Source organism: Condylura cristata, unplaced genomic scaffold (assembly GCF_000260355.1).
Source record: "Condylura cristata isolate star-nosed mole 26May11 unplaced genomic scaffold, ConCri1.0 scaffold00002, whole genome shotgun sequence".
NCBI classification, from domain to species: domain Eukaryota; kingdom Metazoa; phylum Chordata; class Mammalia; order Eulipotyphla; family Talpidae; genus Condylura; species Condylura cristata.
In genome coordinates, this window is record NW_004567103.1 from 56,876,805 (window position 1) to 56,902,686 (window position 25,882).

Consider the following 25,882-nt stretch of genomic DNA (forward strand, 5'->3'; position numbering starts at 1 on the left):
TAGCAACAACAAATGTTGGCGAGGATGTGGAGAAAAAGGAACTCTCTTGCACTGCTGGTGGGAATGCAAACTAGTACAACCACTTTGGAAAACTGTTTGGAGGTTCCTCAAACTGCTAAACATGGAGCTTCCCTACGACCCAGCAATCCCACTCCTAGGTAACTACCCAAAAGTCACAAAAACACTGATTCAAAAAGCTACCTGCACTCCATGTTTATTGCTGCTTTATTTACAATTGGAAAAACATAGACGCAGCCCAAATGTCCAAAGGTAGATGACTGGATTAAAAAGATATGGTACTATATGCAATGGAATATTACTCAGCAACAACAACAACAAAAAGAAACACATGTCTTTTGCAGCAACTTGGATGGAGCTGGAAAAGACCACGCTTAGTGAGATTAGCCAGAAAGAGAAAGAAAAATACTGGATGGTTTCTCTCATAGCAGGAGTATAATGGACCAGGTGAGAAAATAATAAAAATAATGAACAGCCATATACCAGAGACATTTTGTGGGGGTGGATTGGGGAATGGGATCAAAAATGGGGGCTGGGAGGAGGGAAGTGCATGGGACTATGGTGATGGCACACGGGTGACTCGGTGATGGGAAACCCACGGGAATTACAATTGAGATAAAAAAATGTACAAAATTATGTAAAAATAAACTATTTATTGTAAAAAAAAAAAAAAAACTCAGTAACATTTGTAGACCTAACTCATCTACCTCCACATTGTCAATTATTTCAACTACACTACAGTCCTTTCAAAAGCAGCTTTCAAGTATGATTATGATGCTTAAAATTATGAAACATGTTATCATGATTATTCAACAGTATTTTTCTAAAACTCATCTGTGTTATTCAGTTTAACTTAGTTCATTCACTTTCAATGCTGTTTGACTATTACTAACACGCCCTAATTATTCATTTGCCTCCTCATGGATATTTAAATTATTTGCCTTTTGAAATAATGTTCCATGCCTCAATAAACTTTCTGTATTTATTTCCTGTATACATTCCTGGTATACAAGTATCCCTAGGCATATAATTAGAATCATGAAAGTTCATCTTTACCAAGTCAAATTGTTTTCCAAAAAGCTTATATCAACTTATGGAACACATCATGTTATATTTTTACAGAACTTAAAAACAAAATTAAACAATAGATTGCTTTAAGATGTTATATAAGGAGAAGCAGGAACTCTAATAAAATTCAGAATAGGAGTTTTTTCTATGAAAAAGGAAGAAAAATGAAGAAACAATCAATTTGAAATGGCAAAGAATATCAATCTATCAGTAATATTCTAGTTGTAAAGGAAACTAGAGGATTCTACAGTTGTTATGATTAAGATTCACAACTTATATATGTGCTATATGTATTCTTCCATATGCATGAATATTTAGTAATTTTAAGCCTTGACAATGAAGATCTCAAAAGAATTAGGAGCCTTATGAACTCCTAGCAAGTAGAACTTTACATTTTTAAATAGATCTACACTTTTAAGATATAAATAAAAAAAAAGGGCAATAAAAAGAAGCCTTAATGTATCATGACAAATTTTGGTAATTGGGATATTCCCAAGGTACTGTCTCCCTAAGCAACGGTTGTTTACTTTTTTAGTTCCAAGTTCACAGAAATTGAACTCTGATATCTTTACTCCTCAGAGGTATTTTCCCTCTCACTAAATACATTTATTTAAAAACATTCAAATTATCAAAGATATAAAATGATGACAAATTCCAATGCAGTTTTGAAAAAAAAAATAACCTAAGTCAATCATTCCAAAAGTAAATATCAGCATATAATACCAATATTAATATATGTATATAATTTTATATTATTACTAATGTGTTATTACTAATTATACATGCTGGTACTATTGTGCATATACATAATACATATATATGTATATATTTACACACACATATACATGTACTTTCATATTATGGACATTCGAGCTATATAAAAACTTATTTATAAGGAATTTGATAGTCTAAGTAGAAGTTCTATGTTCTGCCTAAATGCAGGGTCATCTTGTGTACCCCCTGAGACTCACCTTTTCCCCATCCATGCTGAGATGACCATGCTGACCTTACAAGCACTGCATTAAAAGCACTTAGCCAAGCTTGGATAATGGCACTGCTATTTTGTTTGTGAATCTATAGTATTCAGCTATTTATTCAACTAACTTTTAGTAATCTGAAGAAATTAATGTGTTGGTTAAGATTTAAAGTGATAAAAAAAAAGATTTAAAGTGATAACACCCAGCTAATCCCAACAATTATATTTACAAATAGTATAAATAACGATTAAAGGTACCACCTTTAGACTTGACTTATGTTCCAGGAAAGCAACAGGAAAACAAAAACAAAAACATTAAGTCCAAGAAAAAATTCGCCATTGTGTTATTGGGTAATTGATTTTTTTAAGCTTTCAAAGTAGATAAAATCAACACCTTAAAAGACTTGTCTTTAGCCCAGCCTCTCTTTTTATTAAAGTGTACATTGCGGTGTATGCCTATGCCTAGAGGAGTAATAGTTTGTTCCTTACAGAAGAATCTGGATTCCACAATATCCCTTTTGCCAGAGGCATCGCTCCCCAAAGCACACAGCTAACTGCATCTCCTGCTGTACCTGTAACAATTTAATTGTATAAGTCAGCCTAGTCAAGCATCTCCAGCTCATGACTGGGAGACATGAAATTCATTGTCATTATTGTCCCTGTCATTTTGGATCATTATATCCTGCTGCAGAATTTTCCTCACTTCAGTGCATTTTTACCTCCAGGAGTCAGGGATTATGGCTGAGGTTGGGGTGGGGGCAGGACCATGAACTACATTTACCTCAGGGGAGCCAGAGATTAAATTGGCTTTGCTCTGTCACAAGCTGAATTCATCTATTTGTATGCTGTGAGTTTCAGGTTGGAATAAAAATGAATATTCTAGTGAAACCTAGGCTTTAATTTCCCCTTTAAAGCATCGATGTAACTAACTTTTATTTGCAGTAAGAAACGCAGTGTAATTCCTTGCAGGTTGCTATTTTCATATGTGCATAAGGAATACTTAAGGGCATCGTTGGGTATGAAATAACAGACATCTCTCTCTGTCAGTGCTTTGACTCTGTGAGGAATTTAAGACTTCAATTTTAGTCTCCAGTTTTATTTTACAGAAGCTTAATGGGCATATTTAATGGTTTTAAATATTTAATGATTTTTAATTATATCTCATTTTCTATACAGTAGAATGGATGACTGGAGTCCAACTTGAATGGCACCAAAGATCTACTCCATGAACAGGAAAACTGAAGTAAGTTGAGAAAGACAAATAAGTTCCTGCGAAACCAGCTATCCCCGTCACAACTGGTTCACACAATCTCACAGCCTGAGTCAGCCGAGTCTGTCATGTCTTAAACACTCCTTGTGTACCTTAAACACTTCTTTCTTCCTAGTAACCCCCTACCAGTGGTGACAGTGATGGCGGGTTCCAACCGGTGGCCTTTCTATACGATTCAGCAATTTGCTGATAGAAAACACTAGGGCATGTCTCTGTCAGAAAAACCAGTGAGTTGACAGTATGCTTTTTCTAGCAGAATATAAGGAGAATTATAAACAGGTATATCTCTTCCTATCCTTTCATTTTATATGGATTTTACTGAGAAATTTGACATCTACTTTGTATTGAAATGATAGCAGTTATTCCTTCTGATGTGTGTTTGTTTTTTAGCAATAACAACAAAATATGGCAATGGATTATATATATGCCAAGCAGAGAATAGGCACTATTTACCACATTTAAAAGTATATAGAATTTATCTTATTATCTCGATTGACTATTGTAGAAAAGATAGTGCCTTGATCACATACAATGACCATCACTATTTATTTAAGATTGATTTCTCTTAGGAGTAGTTAGAAAAATTTTTTGACTTTTGTACGTTACATATTTCAGAGAAAATCTTATAGCTATAACACACATGAGTGTTACAGGAACCTTAAAGATTATCTCACCCACTGGTCCAAGTGCATGACAATATTTACTGGTCTGACTATACTTTCCCACCACTGTGTTTCTTTTTTCCTGGTGCTGAAGTAATTGTTTGATATATTACCAAAAAGACTTTTAGTTAGCGAAACTTCCTGTAGCATTTAACAATTTATCTAGTAATAGCTTGTGCCTCTTTTTCATCATAATCAAGATTATTCTAAGGTGAGAGTTATAAAATTTGTTACTTTTGTCCACTTTAAAAGGGTTAATACTATGTTATATGCATTCACCTCAATAAAATTTTTTCTCAATTTATCTTTTTTTAATAATATAATAGTTTATTTTCACATCATTTTGTGCCATTTTCCCTCTTGATAAATTATTTTTGAAGTAATATATATCAAGCAGCTTAAGTGATTTTAAAATTATTTGAGTTACTGCTATTTACATTCTAATAATGGATAGTTATGAAGAGTACTTTTCATCATGTTAAGACAGGTTATCTTATAAATTGCAATGTTTAAACTTCATTTGCAATTGTAAATATTAAGAAATTATTTTTTTCCTCCTCAAACACTTTGCTAGCAGGCTGTTAATACTATTTTTCTGATCTAAGGGTAAGGCATCTCTTCCTTTCTCTGAGCACATATTTAGTGTATTTAATTCTTTAACTTATATGCTCCTTTGTGCCTTATTTCCAAATTGATATTTAATTTATCTTACCTTTAGGTAAATGTATGTCCTATCTGTGAATACAGTTGTGAAACCAGAGAACCACACTCTTGCTTTGTGATCCCTCAAATATGACATAGCTGGGCCTGTATCATTTCTGAACAAGACTAAAAAAGGTATGAATTTCAAATGACTTGAATATTAATTACTTTTACCTTTTAGATTCAAGACTTGAGATCTCACAATCAGTTTTCAAATATCAATTTGAAATTATTTTTAAAAATGATTTTGATTCTTTTGAATAATTTTTGCTAAACTCATAATTTTGCAAACTGTGGCATCTATAAAAGTCAATTCAAGATTAAAGAAAGAATTCTTCCCCTTGCTTTCACCAGGGTAATATTTCTGCCGCATTATGTGACATACATTTCCCCTGATTTCTTCATGTAAAATCAGTAAAAATCTACTATTCTTAAGAGTATCAAATCGATATAATATAGAGCATCACAAACTGAGATATGACACCCATCCATTAATATACCTCTTAAGGTAATTTAAATATACACAAGATAAAAGAATAAAGTAGTATTACTACATCACATGCTGGAGAAAATGCCAAGTATGTGAAAGGGTTTGTTTGGGAGGGAATAGCAATAAGAGACAAAGGCTACAAACACTTCTGGGTCAAGATGGACAGATGCCATTTGCAGAATGCCTTACTCCTCCTGGACCAAAAACCTTTTTAATACAATCACCAAAAAAAAACTACAATGAATTACATTAAGGGTCTGATTCAGAGAAAGCAAATTCACACAGTTAAGATTGTCCTTTAACATGTAGGCTCAATCAAGGGCACCAAAAAAAGTAGTTAAGTAACACCCCCTGTGGTGTTCGGATGCTGGAAGGCACTGAAAATGTGAATTTTATAGCTTTTAATGTTTGTCTAAGACCCTTAACATTTTTCTAATATTATTACTCGTAGGACATTTTGTTTGTCCCCATTGCTCCCTCTGCACATACACATTTTGCACTCACACATGAAGGTCTGACAGACAGTTAAATTGATTTAGAAACTAACAATGACAAGAAGAAAAAAATGTGCGGGGCAGCCAGATAATACCTGGTAATATTAAGTATAAGCATGAAAGGCACCTGAAAATGCAAAAAGCAAAAAATATTTCTTCAAGCTAAGAGTTTAAATATTTAATAGTAGATACCAAAAAAATCTGATAATGGCAGTTAAAAAATGAACTAATCTACAAAGCCTACTCTGTACGTCCTTTATGCCATAAGATTCCCAAGACTTTTTGAGTTAGACAGTTATCTCTGCCCAACTGTTTCTTATAAATGGATATTCTCAGACTATTTCCAGTTTCATACAGTCTTTATGAATAAAATTTCACAAGTTGCTTTTCATGGTTTGTTTTTTACTATAGTGTCCTATAGATGTGTTAAGTGATTAGTTTCCTCAAGTAAAAGTATACAAAACTGGGCCCTCCCTGGTGGCGCAGCGGGTTAAAGCACTGCACTAAGAAACTAAAGCCATTAAAAAAAAAAGAAGAAGAAGAAGCTAAAGCCAGTTCCGCATGAGTTCGATGCCCGCCTGCCCCGGAGGAGATCCACATGGCGTGGCAGACCTCTCCTGACCCGCCCGTTGCTCCCCTCAGCAGTGTACTTCATCTATCTGCCTGTTCTGCTCCCCACTCTGTGTATGGTGAATCCTCTCACCGTCCCTGCACCTCTGGCCTGTACCCAGTTCTTTATCCATAAATAAATAAATTTTTTTTAAAAAGTATACAAAACTAGATTGTTCTCACACACACATATACACATTGAATGAAACTGAAACACATGGTAAATGGCTACTAGGCAAAGGCACTGTTAGAGAGCATCTAACATTTACAAAATAAGCAATAAAAGTGGATGCAATGTTCATCTACCTTCAGCATATAAACGTTAAGTTCAAAAATTATATCCTGTGCAAAATATAAACATGTAAATTTCAGGCTGGGGGCATTTTTCCATAGGTTTATAAACTCTTGAAAACAGAGGTTTTATCTAGAAAAACTAACAGCTGCTCAGCTGTATTCATCATAAGAGAAATATTTGCTGGCAAACACGCTACACATTAAATGGAACAAGGGTGGGGTCCAAATTCATGACGCAAAATGTACCAAACCAACCATGAGATACAAAGTAGACATGAAAGAATAAAAGGAATATGCAAAAATAAACAATATTAAAAGGAAAACACTATGAGCAGTTTCAGTTCATACTAGCTAAAATGGAAAGCATGTGTGTACATGTATTTTTGAGCTGTGTAAGATTAGCAATAAAAGTAAAAGCAAAGTATTTTAAAGAAGAATAAACTATAAGGATCATGAATGTAAGAAAAGCATCGAATGAAAAAAAAAACCACATACCATCATAGTAGACAATTGCTCCTACTAGTTTGTCCTTCTGGAGCATTGGGAAATGCTCAAGGGCTCTTGATTTGCTGAGGACGTAACTACTTTTCAGGCAATTGCTTCCTGCAACCAGATCATATAGCTTGATTCCTACCCAGTAGTAAGGTAACTGCCACCACCTACAGTAGCAGAGGAAGAAAACTTTCTTCAGACAGCGAACATTTTAGAATGTTACTTTAGGTAAAATATATCTACATGGGTATTGCAAAGGAAACAAGAGAACTGCACGACTTTTTGACAACAACCTAGTGGCATTTTGTAAGTAAATGAAATCATTTGCAAGGTAGGGCTCAACCTGGATGCATATTAGCATTCCCTAGAAAACATCAAAAGTAATTCAGATGCTTAGGTCTCACATTTCTAGAGATTTATTTAACTAGCTTTGGTAGGGGAACTACATGATGCTAAGGTTCACCCAGAGCAATCACTCGTTTAATCTATAACAGAGAATAAACAAAAAATGTAAAATCTGGTTCTAGGTCCTCACAATACTCACATGGCTAATAGTTACACAGTTCATTTTTATAGTGTATGTATTCCAAATAAGGTGATTTCATAGATAGCTCTACTATCAGTATAAGTGGTTTTCGTAACTGATAGTTGGAACTCTCCAAACCAGTTTTCATTTTTCATTAGTTTATAAATTTCAAACTATTCAAAATGATTTAGGATTAGAGTTGGTAAATATTAGGTTTGGATTTTGAAGCAGGATACTATTTGACTTTGCATTTTGGTCTGCAAATGACCTGCTTGTGTTGCCCAGTGCTTCTCTACATATTATCACAAAATTGGATACAGAAATTACTAATTACACATATAAAACACAACCTCTTTTGCTTTTGGAGGTCTAGCCCTTAGAGGTAGGGCAGAAGAGAGCAATCTAGGAAAAGGCACATTTATAAATATAACAAAGGAAAATATTTAAAAATGATTAAATAGCACAACCAATTAAAAAAAAATACACATTAAAACAACTGGACTACTGACCTCAGATAAGAAAATAATAGAAAGAAATCAAAGAGCTTACTTGTATACTGGAAGCATTATAGGCAGTGGAGCTGATAAATGGGGAGCAATTTCTAGTAGGTTGGCACGTTCGTGAAGGGCTTCTTTTACCATTCTATACTGAAAAGCAAAACAGAGAAAATTAGTTTGGCAGTAACAGATCATAATATTTTCAAATGGCAAATAGACACCCTGCCAACTGATTGATACACAGAAACCTCTCTTACCTCTGAGCGAGGATAGCTCCCTCCTAATCAAATTTCTAATAATACATCATGCTGTCAACCTGAAAGATTTTTTAGAAACCTTAACTATATTTGCATAGGAGAAAAACATGCTGTCAGAGTTCCCAGGTGTAAGATATTTTCCTGACTTGAGTCACAAGATTATTGTAACAATTTATCTTGCATTCTCTGTATTGTCCCCTTTCATAGCTCCCTATATTTCTCATGTAAGAGATAACAGATTGCTCAAATTCACTCTCAGCCTTTCCTTCTTGTCTCCACTATCCCAAGCAAAAATGACACCCAGGAGTTGAAGAACATTTTATAGATTATAAAAAAAGCTTTTGTCTTATAACTCCTTTAGCCATCATGTCACCTTTCTGAAGAGCCAACATTACTATTACAATACTAATTTTACAAATGAGAAACCTGAGATTCACAAAAATTGAGTAAATAAGCTGGAATATGCCATGAATCATCTGATTCTAAATCCCTACTCTTTGCCACGCATCCATCCTGATGCCAAAGAGATGTAAGAAAGAGAGGCAGATTCAAAACTGACAATGTCAAGTTAGTGCTCCTGTGTTTTTCACATATGAAAAGCAGGTAAGTAGTTCAGATTTTTTTTGGAAGGGCCCCTCTGGGAAATGTCACCTTCCACACTGACTTTGCAGTTTTCAAATGGTAGCAGCCTGGACAAAATAAATGGCTGCATAAGATAAGCATAACCCAGAACACCTTTTTCTTAAGAGCATATCAGTAACAAAATGAACATAAGATTTCAGTTGCAGTTAGGAAGATCAATTTAATACTCCTTCCATACTGCAATATAGCTCTCCTGAAACTTCTTGGGAAATAGCAATTCAGTTGCCATTGGCAAAAAAAAAAAAAAAAAAAAAAAAAAACAAGAAACAAATCGAAATTGTTAAAAGGCAACACATCAAAAAGTGATTTTCAAAGAACACCTTTTTCTTAAGAGCATATCAGTAACAAAATGAACATAAGATTTCAGTTGCAGTTAGGAAGATCAATTTAATACTCCTTCCATACTGCAATATAGCTCTCCTGAAACTTCTTGGGAAATAGCAATTCAGTTGCCATTGGCAAAAAAAAAAAAACAAAAAAAAAAAAACAAGAAACAAATCGAAATTGTTAAAAGGCAACACATCAAAAAGTGATTTTCAAAGTCTATACTTTGATATGCCTGTGTAGGAAAAGTCCCTAATCACTCATAAACATATTACAGAAAAGAACTGGCATACCTCTTCTGCAAGATAGTCCAGCAGAACAAGTATTTTCAACAGGAAGAAATGAAGAAATGTTAGAGCCGTTTAACAAAAAGTCTCATTTAATTGGATAGAAAAAAAGAAAGCATAGTTGCAATTTTTGTTTAACAACCAGCATACACAATTACCTGCTCAATATCTAACTTCATGATAGCCTTCTGAAGATATCGCACACCACCATGGATCAATTTAGTGCTTCTGCTGCTGGTCCCTGATGAGAAATCATCTCTTTCTACAAGGGCTGTTTTTAGTCCTGTGTAACCAGAAAACCAAATTAACTTCTTAAATTACACAATTTGTATGTAATTCATTAAAGGTACTTCTCCAGGGTAGAGACAATCACAAGAAAAATTGCTCTGAACATGGATAAATTTGTATTCAAAGTGCAGTACACTGTCTATGTTATAATGAAGAGATTTTAGTCTCTTCCTAGGGGAAAAGTCAAGCCAGAACTAGAAGCATATTAAACTGTGAATAAATCATAAACTAGAAAATATTGCCGTACAATTTCATGGTAGAATCATACACTGGTGTATTTATGAGGTCAAGGAGAGCCTGGCACCCATCTTTTCCCAGAGTTAACTAGTATTGTTACAAAATGTTCTGGAACTCACTCCTCACTACAAGAGTCAAAATGGGGGCCAGTTCCCCATCTTTAATCTATTCTAAGGCATCATCATTAAATCTGGATTAAACCTCCTATTGCCTGGCATCTTTTTCTAGATTGATATAATAATGGTACAAGATGAGAAAAAGACCAAAGAAATCAAGAAAAAACAAGAAAGAGAATAACCTCTACTCCTGAAGAGTTTATAGTCTAACTTAACACAAACAAATACAATTTTATAAGAACTGAAGGCAAAACTACAAGGCAGGACAAATGAACCCAGTGCAAAGGATACACACAAAAGAAAATATTCTTGGTAATAAAAAACAAAGATAGGTCAGTTGTAGAAGACATCCATCCACCCCCTTACTTGGGGGTATCAATAAATCTCTTAGAAATTAAACTATTGGATTTTGTTTTATTTCTTTGCAGAGACACCATGCCTGCATCTTCAGGATTTAGTAGGTCAAGCACTCCTACAAGTCCCATAGATCAATTTAGAGCTAGCTTCAAAAGACCCAGAGATTATATGAACATCAAGCCATGAGGAATGCTCAGGGCTTGACCTACTCCTGGGGGATATGAGAATGCCATAGAATCCAATTACAATAAGAATACATAACTGAACCGTTTGGGCATAGAAAGCTTATATAAGAGAAACTGTACATGTATTCAGTACAGAACCATTTATTACATTTAATATCAAAGGGTCATTTTCATAACTTTTAAAAGTTTAAATACCGTACCCAAATGTCATCATAAAATCAGGGCAATCCCCTTAACTTAAAAGGACAAAATATTTGGAAACTGTAAAGAGATAAGTAGAGAACTCTGATCTCTGGGCAAAAACAGCAATGGTCTAACTAGCCAGCAAAGTAACACAAAAATTACAGGTATTGTAGACCTAGGTCACTCTATTTAAACATTTTGCCAAAGAAAATCTATAAAATCCTAGCAATTCTTAATACATTTACTAATGGATATTTAAAAAAAAAAAGGCAGAAAAGTCAGAATATCAGGTGTGTGTGTGTGTGTGTGTGTGTGTGTGTGATACTGAGTGCCTAAAAGCCAGGCAAAGTGCTGATGTTAGAAATGAATTAGGCATGAACCAAACTGTCAAGTGGCTTCCAGCCAAAGAGAAGCAAGTAAACAAAGTACAGCAATTCTATAGGTGCTAAATTTGAAGTACAGATGACTTATTTTACTGAGTTAGAAGTTAAATTCACTGCATGAACCCAAAATTGTGTGGTCAAGATTACATTTGTAGTCTTTTAAAAATGCACTGCCTTGGAGACCTCTATCACCTTTTCTTAGTAAGTCCAACACAGAGAGTTCTTCCAGCACTAAAATAGTGCCATTTACTCTTCAGTTGAAGATCAGATGAGGGAGTTGACATTCAAATAGCATTTAGGAGACAGATTATTTAAATATACCTCTTTCTGAACCTTGGAATCAATCACAGCAAAAGATACCTGCACTATAAGAAGTTCAGACTTAAGACTGGCAGAGGAAAAACAGCCTTCCAATCAGACCACGGTTCCCCACCTGGGCTTGCCTACAAAGGGCCCTCTGCAGGTTGTAGCAGACAGATATCTTATCCTCCAGTAATCCCCACTTCTTAGGATGCAGTCCCCTACCCTGGAGCATGGGCTGGAACTAGCCCATGGTTTCTAACAAATGGAACACAGCGACAATAAAGGCATGTCACTTCTGTGATTAGATTCCAAAAAACTAACTTCTTCTCTTTCCAGTACTCTCTCTTGAATGCTCTCTCATACTTGGATGAAACAAGCCATCATGTGTGAATTAAGTAACTGAGGAAGGTTCCCAGGGCAGAAGGTCATAAAGATCTGCAGTCTCAGTGCTTTAACCCATGCAGAACTGAATATCACCAACCGTCATGTGAGTTGCTAGGAAACAATGAGCCTGGGAGAGACTTGGAGCCAGAAGACTCAGGCTAAGCACACCCAGATTACTGAACCACTGAAACTGTGTTTTAATAAATGTTGGTTTTAGCTACTACAATTAGGGGATCATTTGCTAATGATATACTTCCCTGTGTACACAATAACTACACTCAAGGTAGTAGCTTTTAGTGTACTTGACAATGGAGTCATCAGCAAAGGCGGCAGGGGGAGGGGTAGAAAAAGGAAAGAAAGGGACTTATCATTGGCCAAGGCCTGCTTAAGCAAGAAAGGGCAAATGCTTGAAATGGTCCAGCTTCTACAGGGCTGCTGTCACTCATGGGCCAACGTGCAGGGTCTGAGGGACAATATGAAGGACAGGAAGTGGGAGGAAGAGTGAGAGGCAGATAACAAAGAGTCTTTCATCCACACTGAAGGATCTGGAGCCTGTCCTATGGACTAGTTTCTTACATGTAAGTACTATCTGGATCTTCTCAAAATGCTCTGAGAACACAGCTCCAAGCTATGGAGCAGTTGGAAAAGAAAGTACTTCTATACACAAAGTACAAGATATCATCAGTGCCACACATGCATGAACATGAACTCTACTCAGTTACAAGGGCATTCATTTGGAAGAACAGAGGCTACTTGTTAAAATTTTTAAATTGTTATAAAAAAGGAATAAAACAGCTTTATGCCAGAAGTTCTCAGATATTGTTTTAAGAAATACTTCTGTGCTCCTGCCAGGGGAACTGCCCAAGTGTGTAAACTGAGAGATCAGATTACTGTTCTAGAAGGATTTCTCTAACTGCACAGGTGGAAGGAAGGCTGGAGGGAGAGAAAGCTTGGAGGTCGGAGACCTTTTAGAGGATGGGTATCATATCAAATACGCAGGGCAAAGATGAGTCCAGCCTCACCACAATGAGGACGGATGTATAGACGGGCATGAAGAGAGTTCTATGTACTTTTGCAGTCAGGGTGGATTTTTTTTTCCCTTCTTTCTCCCAACTGACACATTGTGAGGCAGGGAACTACTCTAGGAATTAGCAAGCCATCTCAGGGATATTTCAGGATTTTTAAGTGAGAGCTAACACTTTAAAGCCTCAGAATTGCTTTTACAAGTATTGGACATTTTAAAAAGTTATTCACATGTACTTATGTGTGAAGCCCTAGTGAATACCAACAAAAGTTAAAATAGGCTTTTCTGTCAAGTCAGGCTGTTTTTCTGTCCCATTATTCTCAGTGTCACATCATTAGGCTACCCACCAGAATTTCTAAGAAGAAATTATATTGCTCATCCCATAGTAAAAATAAATGAAAATACTTTTTATCTTTAGAGTTAAAGCTAAATTGATTTATTAAAGTACCATAACCTATAATTATTATCATAAGTCTTTTATAATTACAAAAGAAATGTTTAGAAAAACATTTAAAATCTTTCAACTGTTATGATTTACTAAATATTCTGGATTTCTTGTTTTTCTGTGGATGAAATGATGGAGTGAGTAAGGGGGAAAAAATGAAGAACCAAAATATTATTAGAAATTATTACCACTTCTCATAAATATATTCCCTAACTGATTAACCAACTATAGCCAAGATAATGAAAATTTTAAAAAACCTGATAATATCCTTGATTATTGCTATATAATAAGCTCCTTTCTGTTTCACCTCTCAAAAATCCAAAACTTTTTCCTCCCCTGAAAAATCACTAATCTAAAAAAGAGAATTTAGTTTTCCTACACTAAAAATGTAAAGCAAAGAAATGGAAAGGGATGATTTTCTCTTCTCAGTATTTTTAAGTGACATACTATGCTAACATATTGTGTTCTTAGGTAAAATAAAATTAAGCTTAAAAGACATCAAAAATAACATAGCCATGTTCTAAGCAACTACTACTGACTGTGGATTTGCAGAACTGGGGGGGGGGGGGGCTATCTACCTTCAGAGTAAAAAGAATGACCTCCCTATATAAAGGGTTAGCTTCTCTGTATATTTAATCGTAATTCTCTAAACTATATCTTATGGGAAATAATCGTTTGTGTTAGTTTCTTTTCAGCAGTTACTTTTTATGGAAGCAGTAAGCTCTGATATTACTGACATGAGCCCAGAACACTTAAGAGTGATAATAATATCTTATTTTGTTTGGATTATTGATTACTTTAATAGGTAGCATCAGGAATTTTATGACAGTGGTAAAGCATTAATATATGGAGGAAATTACTCTGAAAACCATAGATGGAATAACAGGTTTAGTTATAGCAGAAAAAAGTAAACTTCAAATCTATCTTTCAGTCTTCTGCCTATCTCTTTGCAAGTAAAAATTGTGTCTTCTGTGAGGGGTGGGGGAGAGGTAGGAGTGTGAACTAAGCACAACTTTTTAGTTTTGCCTTTTCTGACCTGAGTGAGAAACACTTCCACTAAACCAATCCATGGATCAAGGCAGTTGGATGAATATAGAGGGATAATTACCATTTAAGGGGAGGAATGATACGACATTTAACTTTCACAACATGAAATAGAACAGAAGTATATTTTAATACCTTTTACTGATTATCTTATTATGCATGAAAAACATGCTCAATATAATAAATGCAGAGAAGTAAAGAGAACAAAATAAAACTCCTGCCATCACACTACTCAGAAACAACCACAATTGACATTTGAGTGTTTAAATGTTCACATTTTCTATGCACGTATATAATCACATATGTACATTTTGCAAAAATAGGATCAGATGACATACTCATTTATTTTTAATATTTTCATTTAACATTGTTTATTGTAAACATCTCTTTATGTCAATATTTTCTCATAATTTCATGTTTAATGTGTGGATAGTATTATATCAAATATTTATAATGATATATTTATTCAGTTCTCCATTTGTGAACATTTTAGATTATTTCTGGCCTTCACTAGCACAGTACTGTAAGCTTACGTTTTTATTTAAACTCTGCATCTTTAACTATTCCATTAGAATAAATTTTCAGATATGGCACTATTTAGAAATTTTTAAATGGAATGGAAAGAGTAATGATTATAAAATAACTATCAGAGGAATCAAGGTAATAAATACAGAAATCAAAAGATTAGAAACTGTCTATTAGCACCATAAGCATTGGTATTAAGGCTGCATGTCCCATGAAGGAAAAATGATGTAGTTTAAGGAAAAGGGAGTTTATACTGCTTTAGAAAAGCTTTGGGCACTTACCTTTAGATTTTAAAAACCATTTCCATTAGTAAGAAAAGGAACTAACCCAAAGGCTGAACATTTTATATGAAGGATCAATTTCTCTAAAAAAATAAATAACAGCCCTGTAAAGCTGCAAGGTAATCCTGGCTTATTAATTCTTATAACCTAAGTCCTATGTTTCAGTCCCTACTTTCTAATAATAAATGTTAGCATTTAATAGAATTATACAGTAATGGGTTGTTTATTTAATACCTTTGTTAATATAAGGAAATAAAGTACATACCTGCTTGAAGACACAAAAATGTATTATATCATAATATTAATTGTAATACTACAATCTCAGGGAGTTAAGAGTTGCTATTGTAGTTTTCTTTTTACTGTTTTATTACATAAACAGCCAATGTTTGAACAGTCAATGTTCAAAGACAGAAGGAATAGCCAAAAATAGAAGAGTAAAAATAGAGAATAATACTTGCTAATTACAAAATCTAGAGGTAGCTAATACTAGTTCTGAAAGATGCCCCATGTATCTTATCAGAAGTTTTCTAGTCTTATGAAAGTCTATCAAGTGGGTTTTTTGTTTGTTCTAAATATAAATATAACTAACAAGCTTATTCTTTACAACTTGTTTTTCAATTTTCAATGTATCTTAGACATTTCTCCTATAAATACTATCCTTTTCAAAACAGATATTATTAATCCAGATACCAATTTGTTGCTGTTATTGTTATTAATAAGATTTTGATCAATATGGCATTAAAAACTCAGCCTTCAATACATCCTCTTCTCCAAAGAAATACGTGTGTATGTGTGAGATTGCGTGAATATCTATGTGTATGTGTATATATATATATATATATATATATATATACACACACACACACACATAGATATGTTGCATTTTTTTTTTGAAGACATGGCTGACTTAAAACTAATATAAATATTCTATGGATCACAAATGTAGCAGACACTCAAAGCAGATTAGTCAGGCCAAAAGCCTGCCTCGCTGGGATCTGGCTCCAGAAAAAGCAAAGGCAATCATCCTTTAGTTCTGAAAGGGTAACAGGAGTGTAAGTCCCCTTTGAAAGCAAATGGAGAGAGAGACCACATTCTCACTTTAGACTGGAGCTGAGGAGTTTTTTATGTCTTGAGAAAGGAGGTGGAAAAGCTTCTCTCCGCCACTGTCTGGGACTGTGGACCTCTTTTCAAGGACACGCCTAGGAAGCAGGAAGTGGACTCCGCCTGGAATGCAGCCACTGAGCCCAGTAACTAGATGCTCCATATCAACACAAGACAGAGGCTCCAGCTGGTTCTGGGAAAAGTCTCTGATGAGAATTGGAAGGAGCAAGCAACAATATGCATGTACACAAGTAAGAGAGCTATCAATTTGACTTAATATGAAGGAAGGGAGTGAAGGAAAAAGAGTACAAAGTGGAAGGTTTAACACAAAATAAATGCATATTTATCAAAATGGATAGAGATGGATTAAATTCACCTATTAAAAGATAGGTGGTAGCTATTGTTTAAAATAAGAATTCAACTATCATTGTTTCTCATAGAAACATAAAACAAAAAAGGATTTAAAAAAGTTGAAACCTGGGCCCTCCCTGGTGGCGCAGCGGGTTAAAGCACAGCACTGAGAATCTAAAGCCGCTTCCGCATGAGTTTGATTCACGCCTGCCGCGGAAGGGACCACATGGCGTGGCAGACCTCTCCTGACCCGCCCGCTGCTCCCCTCAGCAGTGTACTTAGTCGATCTGCCTGTTCTGTTCCCCACTCTGTCTCTGGTGAAGCCTCTCGCCGCTCCTGAACCTCTGGCCTATACCCCAGTTCTGTATGCACAAATAAATAAATCTTTAAAAAAAAAAAAAAAAAAGTTGAAACCTGAAATAAGCCTCTATGATAGGTGATGTATAGTTTCCTAATTTCACATGGGATTACTTCACTATATTTTGGCTAAACTTGGTATATTTTAGTAACTTTTCATTTTTATGAAATCAAATTCAGCAGGATTTTCCAAAACAAAATTACTCATATAGATGTCATGTTTAAAAATACCTTTCCTTCTCTATTTTTAAAAACTTCACATGTGCTGCTAATATGAAAGCACACACATATTTGGGGGCATTCTAACACTGTTAATGACATATGATAAGTACTGCTTTTACCTTGCCCTAAACTTTAATATTTAGTATTTCTGGGCTTAAAAACTTTTGTTCCATTGTTCTCTATTCCTTTAGCAAACTAATTAAAGAAGCTTTAGAACACACTTTAATATCAGATAGAGCTTCTCCTCCCTTAATTATGCTTTTTCAGAATTAATCTAGTAAATCTCATGGGTTTATTTCTCCAGATAAAATTTAGTTCAGTTTCTCAAGACCTCCCTCTGAATTCTGCTAAATAAAATCATTATATTAAATTTATGATAAATTTACAGATAAACTTTAGCAGGAATTTGTAAAACCTTCCACAAAATAAATTTGTAATCTAGTCTCATTAGCAACAAACTTATCTACTACAGTTCTGATATCCTGAAAAAATTTTCTCTACCTCAAGATGGGTGGAAGTGGTTGTGGGAGAGTGAGGGGTGGAGATCTATAATTCTAAGAATGCACTATCTTTTGAGGCTCTCCCTTTTCTGCATACACATACCTCTTCCCTTTCACAAATCTTTACTTATGTAAAAGAGTTACATATTGTTATTGTTAATCTTTAAGTATGACAAACTTCTTGAGGCTATCTGTAGGATTAAGACACTGTTTCAAGGTCACTACTAAGTGATGGTGACAAGATTTGATCCTAGTTCTAATCTGTATCCTAAATCTCTCAGCTATTCTGCCTTGGACTTGAAAGAATTACAGAATTCATGTATTGCTAGTCAGATACAATTCATAACCTATAAATATAGGACATTTTAAGTAAGTTACAATTAATATTTCCTCCAGCAAGAGGCAGTCTTTTCTGGAATTTGAATTAAATCCATACAAATTAAGTTTACAAATCAGACTAAAGCAAAAATGTGATCTCTGAGGTGATATAGGTGATCTCTGATACATACAGGGCAAGTCACATAAAAGAACAAAAAGAACTGAAAAAACTACCATAAGGAACTCTGAGTAAGTAAATATATATCAGAGTTTCCTCATTCCAACTCTTTGGGAGGTAAATGCCTACAACTTCAGAATACAGGTTGTATTTCTCAGAAACCGGACAGAGAGGTGCTAAAGAGTGAAGCAATGTCTACCAAACTTTGACACTTGCAAGAGAATGTATGTGTGCTATGTTTATAAAATAAGACTCTTAAATGAAACAAATGAAAATTGATTCCCAAGAAAATGCAGATGGTAAAAAAGCAAATAAATGTTCATTATGAACACATCATCATTTTCTCTTTTTCTGCTATTATCTTTGTTTATCTATTACCAAAATTGGATTTGGGCATAGAATGTTATCAAAAAGCATGTATAAACATTTTTATACAAGTCCTTTAACATCTAGTGGCTCCCCCAAAACTTTGATGTCCTGAAAAATCTAATTATTACTGGTAACTTTAAAAGATCACAGTAATTTATTTTTGTCAAATGTGACTAAAGATTAATGGATACAATCAGGAATAATTTGGTAAAAACATATCAAATGCAGAGAAAGCAAAATTTGTTGTTAAGTGAAGCATCAAATATAATAAAAGAGCAAATTCCATGAATGAACAGCAACAATGCACAATTCATTAACCAAATGCCCATGATTATTTCACACTTCAGAGGACTACTGATATGATCAGAAATTGTAGTAAAAGGATAAATACAGATTGACTTCAGCATCTCTATACATTTTAATTATAAATGTTACCCCCAGAGGGCTACCAGCATAATAAAAGAAATACAAACTAAGGCTTATCCATCCCATTTTAAATCATAGTTCCATATGTATAAAATGAGACATTCAGTCAGTTACTGTAAAAGACAGAAATCAATATGCCAAGAGATATTAAAAGGTATATTATTTTTTTTAGCTGTTAGTAGCTATAAAAATTCAAAAAGCTGGTCAGTGTTCAAGCTTCAGAATCTGTCTCCTCCTCCTCATCATCATCCCTCACAGCCCTATTAATGCACTAGCTCATGTACTAATCACTACTGAGTATCTCACTGCCCAAAGGGGAAAAAGTATTTGTTCAGCAAACATGAATAAACTATAAGCTCCTGAGGGCAAGGCCACATCTTATTAATCTTGTAGTCTCAAAGCTGGTTCAGTATTTGACTCACAAACAGTATGAATTTTAGATAGAAAAAGAAGGTTTTTGGATTCAACCTAACAAATCATTAACATAAACAGCACTGGTATAACTTTTCCTGCTGTTAAAAAAAGAATATGATATATATGTACCACTGATAAAATATACTTATTTGAAAGAAACACTGCAAGATCGGAACTGGTATGACCTTGTCAATGCTTTTTAAAATGTTATCAGTTTAGAAAATTCACAGAAGCAAGTATAAGTGAGACTTTTCAAAAGGAAGGAACATTTCTGCCTAACCATTCCTCATCACCAAATTTAACCTCTTTAGTATCTCCAACTGGCCTCTCCCATTATCCAAAGGTCTTCCCTTAGTTAATTTGGCCCATTCCTGTCTACCCCTCTCTTATTCTTCCTCACATGACCTGTAAAATCCAAATTGAAGCATGCTGACTTACACACACACTAACTTCATAGTGCTTTCTCCATTATACCTCAGATTGAAAGACTTTCAGCACGCAATGTCTCCTATTAAAATTCTATCTATGAATATGCCAAACTCTTGTGCACTGCTGGTGGGAATGTAAACTGGTACAGCCACTATGAAAAACAATATGAAGATGACTCAAAAAAATAAGAATGGAAATCCAGCTATTTCATTTATGTGTATGTAGCCAAGGAGTATTAAAACTCAAATTCTAAAAGATTTGTGCATTGTTTTCAATAGCCAAGATATGGAAACAATCTAATCTATACTCCACCAAGAAGATGTGGAGTATATAGACAACAGAATACTGCTCAGTCTTAAAAAATGGTAAAATTGCTTTACATGTGACAACCAGGAAGGCCATCAGGGTATTGTGCTCAATGAAATAAGTGACACAGAAAAAGAAACAAATACCCTATGATTTTGCTCATATATGAAAGGTAAAATAAATGAATGACAAAGACAAATAAAAATAACTTTTAAATTGCAAGAAAACATGGTGGTTACCAGAAGGGAAATGAGAAGGAGAGTGGGTAAGTTAGATAACTGGTCGACTGTGTGGTGGTGGATAGAAACTGTATTTTTGGAGACGATCAAAAAATAGTGTCTACAGATGTTAAATTATAATACTGAAACCTATGTAACATTTTAAGCTAATGTCATATCAACAAAATATTTAACTGATTAAATTATAACTATAAAGAAATGCTAATTATACAAAAGAGCATAATGTTTTGCTCCTGACCACTCTCTGAAGCCATGGCTATCTTCACCTTTAAATGTCGATAATACCCTCAAACATCTCAAAAGGTGTATTCTCTTTCATGTAATTTGGCTAAATGAGCATCATAGAAGTATGAACACCCTAATGTTGCTAAGTATATAGACAATCTTTGTATATTCTTACATGACTTCACATATTGCCATCCAGATCTTTGGGTATTTGTAGAACTGAGGAAGAACTACTGTATATTTCAGTACAGCATTACCAGTACAAAGAAGAAACCAAAAGGTGTATTTTTTTAAATCCTACTGAGAAAATATCCCTCTTTGACACACAGAAAATTGTCACCTGGTAAATTCTAACTCCAAGGGTCCCAGGATATACTGGGGTAATCCCAAACAAGAACTATCATTACATTGAGAGTGTGTCCTCTCTTTCACTATCTTCCCCAGGCCTCCTCCCGAGGGGCCTAACTGTCAAACACCTTGACAAAATTGTGACTATTCTTTCCATCTACTTTAGAATGTTCAAGGATAATCAAGGCTCATTTTATAAACCACAGATGGAGACAGAGAATTATATGAAAATTTGGCAATGAATAGATTCCAGCACTTAAATTTTGAATAACTTCTCATTATTTAGAATTGACAAAAAGGACATAAGCTAGGCTATGAAATCTATATGAGTCAAAACTTAAGTGTGGGTCCTAAACAACTGAAGTAAATCTAGGACACTTTGTGTCTGTGTGTACCTAGGTCTCATGAAATTAATTTCTTTTCTCTGAGTAAATTCCACCTGGTATGTAAGGCAACTAAGTATAGGATGACTATGATAATAATTTAATATGAACAGAATTATTCAATGCAATAAATTATTACCATTGAGTATAATACTGCTATAAGTATATAATAATTAAAATAAATTGCTGCACTTTGCAACCTCTGTATATCTGTGGACACCACAAAGTATTCTTTTTAGGACAGTGGAGTGTAAAAGTCTTTGACCTTCATGTTAACAGCAGCAGCTACACTATCTACAATTTCTTGAGAACTTCTAAATTATAAGTCCTTTTCATGATTATACAATCCTCACAGCAATCATTGCCAAATGGTCTATTTTCCTTATTTGAAAGGTAATGAACTTTCAAGAAATAAAATGAGTTGTCTATATACAAACATGTATACTTATACTTACATACATACATATATCTAAGCCAGCTAAGACAGAAATAAACCCAGATTTCCTTGACCCCAAACTCCAAGCTAATAACCACAGGCAAAAATAACAAGTTGTATTATTAAAGAAATATTGTGTTCAATCCCACAGGCTTCTTTCTTTACATATCATGTTTCCATTTCTAAAGAACTTTTCATCATGTCTTTCAAAATGCTGACAGAGTGAGACATGAACTACAGATTTGCCACTACCTTTTCCATTACTTATACTCAGGGAACTGTAGTTTTCAGGCTGTGGTTTGTATTTCAGGGAAAGGGATGATTTGAAGAGATATGAAAACATAAAGAATTATGTTAATATATTAATTCATTTCAGTAGTCATTACCTATATTTGTGGCTACAATTAAAATTGTGGCTACTTAATGTAGGTGATTTTATTTCCTTGAAATGTACTTACTATGTATTAGAAAAAATAAATCAATAACAACATCCAGTCAATGAATTTAAAGAATACAAAGTTGCTTGTTTATATAAATTTATTTAAGTGTTAAAAGAAAAAAACATGATATTTCATTATAAAACTGTGTTTAAGTGCCTCGATTTAAAAAATGCTAAGGTGCTGTGCAAAGATTAGATGATTAGGAAACACAACAGACATGTGATTTTACTAGCACAGAGAGAATAGAGTGTTTATGTTGGTGAGAGAACAAAAAATCTTTGTTTGTGTTCTTCCATCCACATCAGAACTTACCTCTGGTGACAGCATCTAGCGCACAGCCACTTCCTGTTGCTCCTCCTCCAATGACCAGGATATCAAATTCAGCTGTGTTTTGCAAAGTCAGTAGCTGAGCTTCCCTGGAAGGAGGCTCCCTGTTAATAGGTTCTGAAACGTACTCTGCTGCTTCAACGTAGGCCAGATTCACCTAATGTAAAAAGCGGATTATTTTCAGCTGTTTATCTGGAATGCCAAGTCAACAAATTTTACAATAAAAATCTGTCATGAAGATAAGTAAATGCTAGAGCTAGACCACAGTCCACAGTCCACAATGGGAGTTATAGGACCAGCTACTTTGTAAGAAAAAAAAGGCCTTGGAATTGGGGGTGTATTATTTTTTCCCTCAAGAATCACAATTATTTAGTCATGAAACACCTGGTATCAGATTCAATATCTCAACTGCTTGTTTTAATTTTATATGCAGTCAGTTTCAATTATTTCCCACACAGTATAGCAATTCCCAAATACCTTGTCTAAGAAAATTTATAGGAGAACATAAGGAAGTGTTTTATCCAGTAGCAGTAATTCATTCAAATAACATTTAAAAGTGTTGAAAAAAAGGAAGAAAATGCACATTATGCCTTTCTGCAATTTCTTAAAAATATATGTTCTTCATTCCTTAATTCTCCTGATAATAATATATCCTACAGTTTGGGGTATCTATAAATTTAACTTAGTGTAATTTAAAAATCTGTTTAACAGAAATTATTGTCCAGTTTATCAGCTATATCAAATTGGAATATTTTTCAAATATTTCAAATGCTTCTCCATTAAATGACTTAACATAAAATTATAGGTTTTATATATTTAACATACACTACTTTGATTTTTAAATGCATTAATTAAAGCCAGCTATAACCCCTGAAGGTGATAACAACCTTCCCTAACTCTAGCTCTAGTTCAAGTTCTAGTTCTTTCATTATAATGAAATTTATCATGTAAAATAAAAAAAAGGACTTTTTTTTTTAAGTCAGAATTAAAAATCTAGAGAAGAAAATAAATATCTGGCTTTTCCCAAAATAATATTAAACAGTACCCACTAGCATTATTCTGTCAGTCACCCACAGGTATGTGACCTTTCTTTCCTTTAAGTCACTGTAGCAGCAAAGCCCATAGTGGCAGTTCCTACTCTGCTGTAGGAGCCATATATGAAGTTCTGAAGCACAAGGCCAAATTCTGTACAATAGGTGGCCATAGCTCTGTCCAAGAGATTATTCTGATAAATGACTTCTTGGGGGGGGGGGGAATTTTATTTATTTATTCATACAGCTGAGTACAGAGGCGGTGAGAGGCTTCACCAGAGACAGAGCGGGAACAGAAGAGGCAGATCAACAAAGTACACTGCTGAGGGGAGAAGTGGGCGGATCAGGAGAGGTCTGCCACACCATGTGGGTCACGTCTGGGGCAGGGGATCGAGCTTGCACTGAAGTAGCTGCGGCTCCCTTACAGTGCTACATCCTAACCTGTTGTGCCACCAGGTAGGGCCTGATAAATGACTTTTAATTTTTACTAAAAAGTAAGCCAAATTGCTCCTTACAATGGATCATGCGCAAACAATCTATAACAAGTATACAGAGAGAAGAAAATAGAGGAGGGAAGCACCAGGCAATGACCATAAAGAAGTGGGAAGGAGAGTCTTTCCTTTGAGGGTTTCAATTGGACCATGACAGATGGGTAGGACTTGGACAAGAGCTTGACAAGTAACTAAACTGTGAGAGCGTTTTCACACATCAGAAGAATTTTGTTGACATTTCTACTTGGTAAGTTTTCTAGAAATACTTAAGAAATAAATTTAAGAACTGTATTATAATATAACTCATTAAAACTTGTTAATACCAAAAGCCCCCTATTTTACTCTGCTAACAGGCCATAATTATAAATATCTAACTCTTTATCAGCAAATATGCTTGATATGACAAATGAATTTCATGCCTTGTGGATCTCTCACTGATCACACGATTTCTCCTTTCTTAATGCCCTGCCTCTTCCTTTTAAGAACCTTAACTTACCTCAACAATAAAAAACACCTCACACATCTTTCTAACCACCATTCTAAAAATTCTTGAAAGAACTGTATGTCCTTGCTTTTTCTACTACCTCACCTCCTACTTACTCCTCAACTCACTTTAAACTGGATTTTCACACCCCACCACATCAACCCTGACTAAGGTCCACTCTGCTGCTAAATGCAACGAGCTTTGTAACCTTCTTTTTAGTTGTTATACCACACAACTGATGTTCACTTACTTCAGCATCTGGGAGGTTAACCAACTTAATAAACTGATTCTTATTATCTCTGTCTCTGTCTCCACCCATCTCACCTCCTAAAGACCCCCTTTTTTACAGCCTCTTTTAACTAGGACTTTCCTTAAAGTCCTCAACATGAAACACTGAGGTTCTTCATGACTCTATCTTATACACTCCTCTCAGATCATTAAAAGTTCTCTCTCATATCTACCCCCATCATCAAATATATTTTTTAAAGTAATTCTTTAACTTGTCTTACATTTTTGTATGTTAATTGAGGTAATGTTGGTCTACAACACCATATATGATTTCTGGGTATAGGTTCATATCTCTACAAACATATGTTCCCATCACATCCACCACCAAAGCCCCAATAATACTCCACCACAGTTCATTGGATTATCACTTATACCACAAAGGCGTTCCAATTTTCCTACGGAATACCCCAGAACCCAAATATCAAACTACCTACCTGGACCTCCATGTGCATGTCTCACTTATATCTCAAACTTGAACTAATGGCCTCGTTCCCCTAAGCCTTCCCCTTGTCAAACTTCCTCATCTTGGTAAAGGTACATTAAATATCTAGTTGTTTGTGTCACTCTCTTAAGGATCATAGATGATCAATTTCTAAGTTCTACCAATTCCACATCCTAAAAACTCCTCATATCTAATCACTGGATCTTCATTACCACATACCATACTTCAAATGTCTCGTTTCCCCTGTACTGTCATGACATTTTCCTATAGGTCTTATCACATTTGCCCATGCCTCCTTCTGAGTCATTCTGTACACTGCATCTAAGGTAATCAATCATTTTAAAACCCAATTAACGTCATTTTCCTCTGGACAACTCTTCAAGATTTTCAACTTAATTTAGGCAAAAGGTAAGC

At 34.6% G+C, this 25,882-nt stretch overlaps 1 protein-coding gene across 1 annotated transcript in view; it reads right to left on the reverse strand.

Annotated features, from left to right (window-relative positions):
* GPD2 (glycerol-3-phosphate dehydrogenase 2 (mitochondrial)) overlaps positions 1 to 25,882 on the reverse strand; it is a 144,382-nt gene that overhangs the window by 64,958 nt on the left and 53,542 nt on the right. The window contains exons 3-6 of the mRNA XM_004674642.2: positions 22,718 to 22,889; positions 9,767 to 9,891; positions 8,151 to 8,248; positions 7,079 to 7,242 (exon numbers count right to left, since the gene is read on the reverse strand). Of these exons, the coding sequence (XP_004674699.1) occupies positions 7,079 to 7,242; positions 8,151 to 8,248; positions 9,767 to 9,891; positions 22,718 to 22,889 (559 nt within the window). The remainder of the gene's footprint in view (positions 1 to 7,078; positions 7,243 to 8,150; positions 8,249 to 9,766; positions 9,892 to 22,717; positions 22,890 to 25,882) is intronic.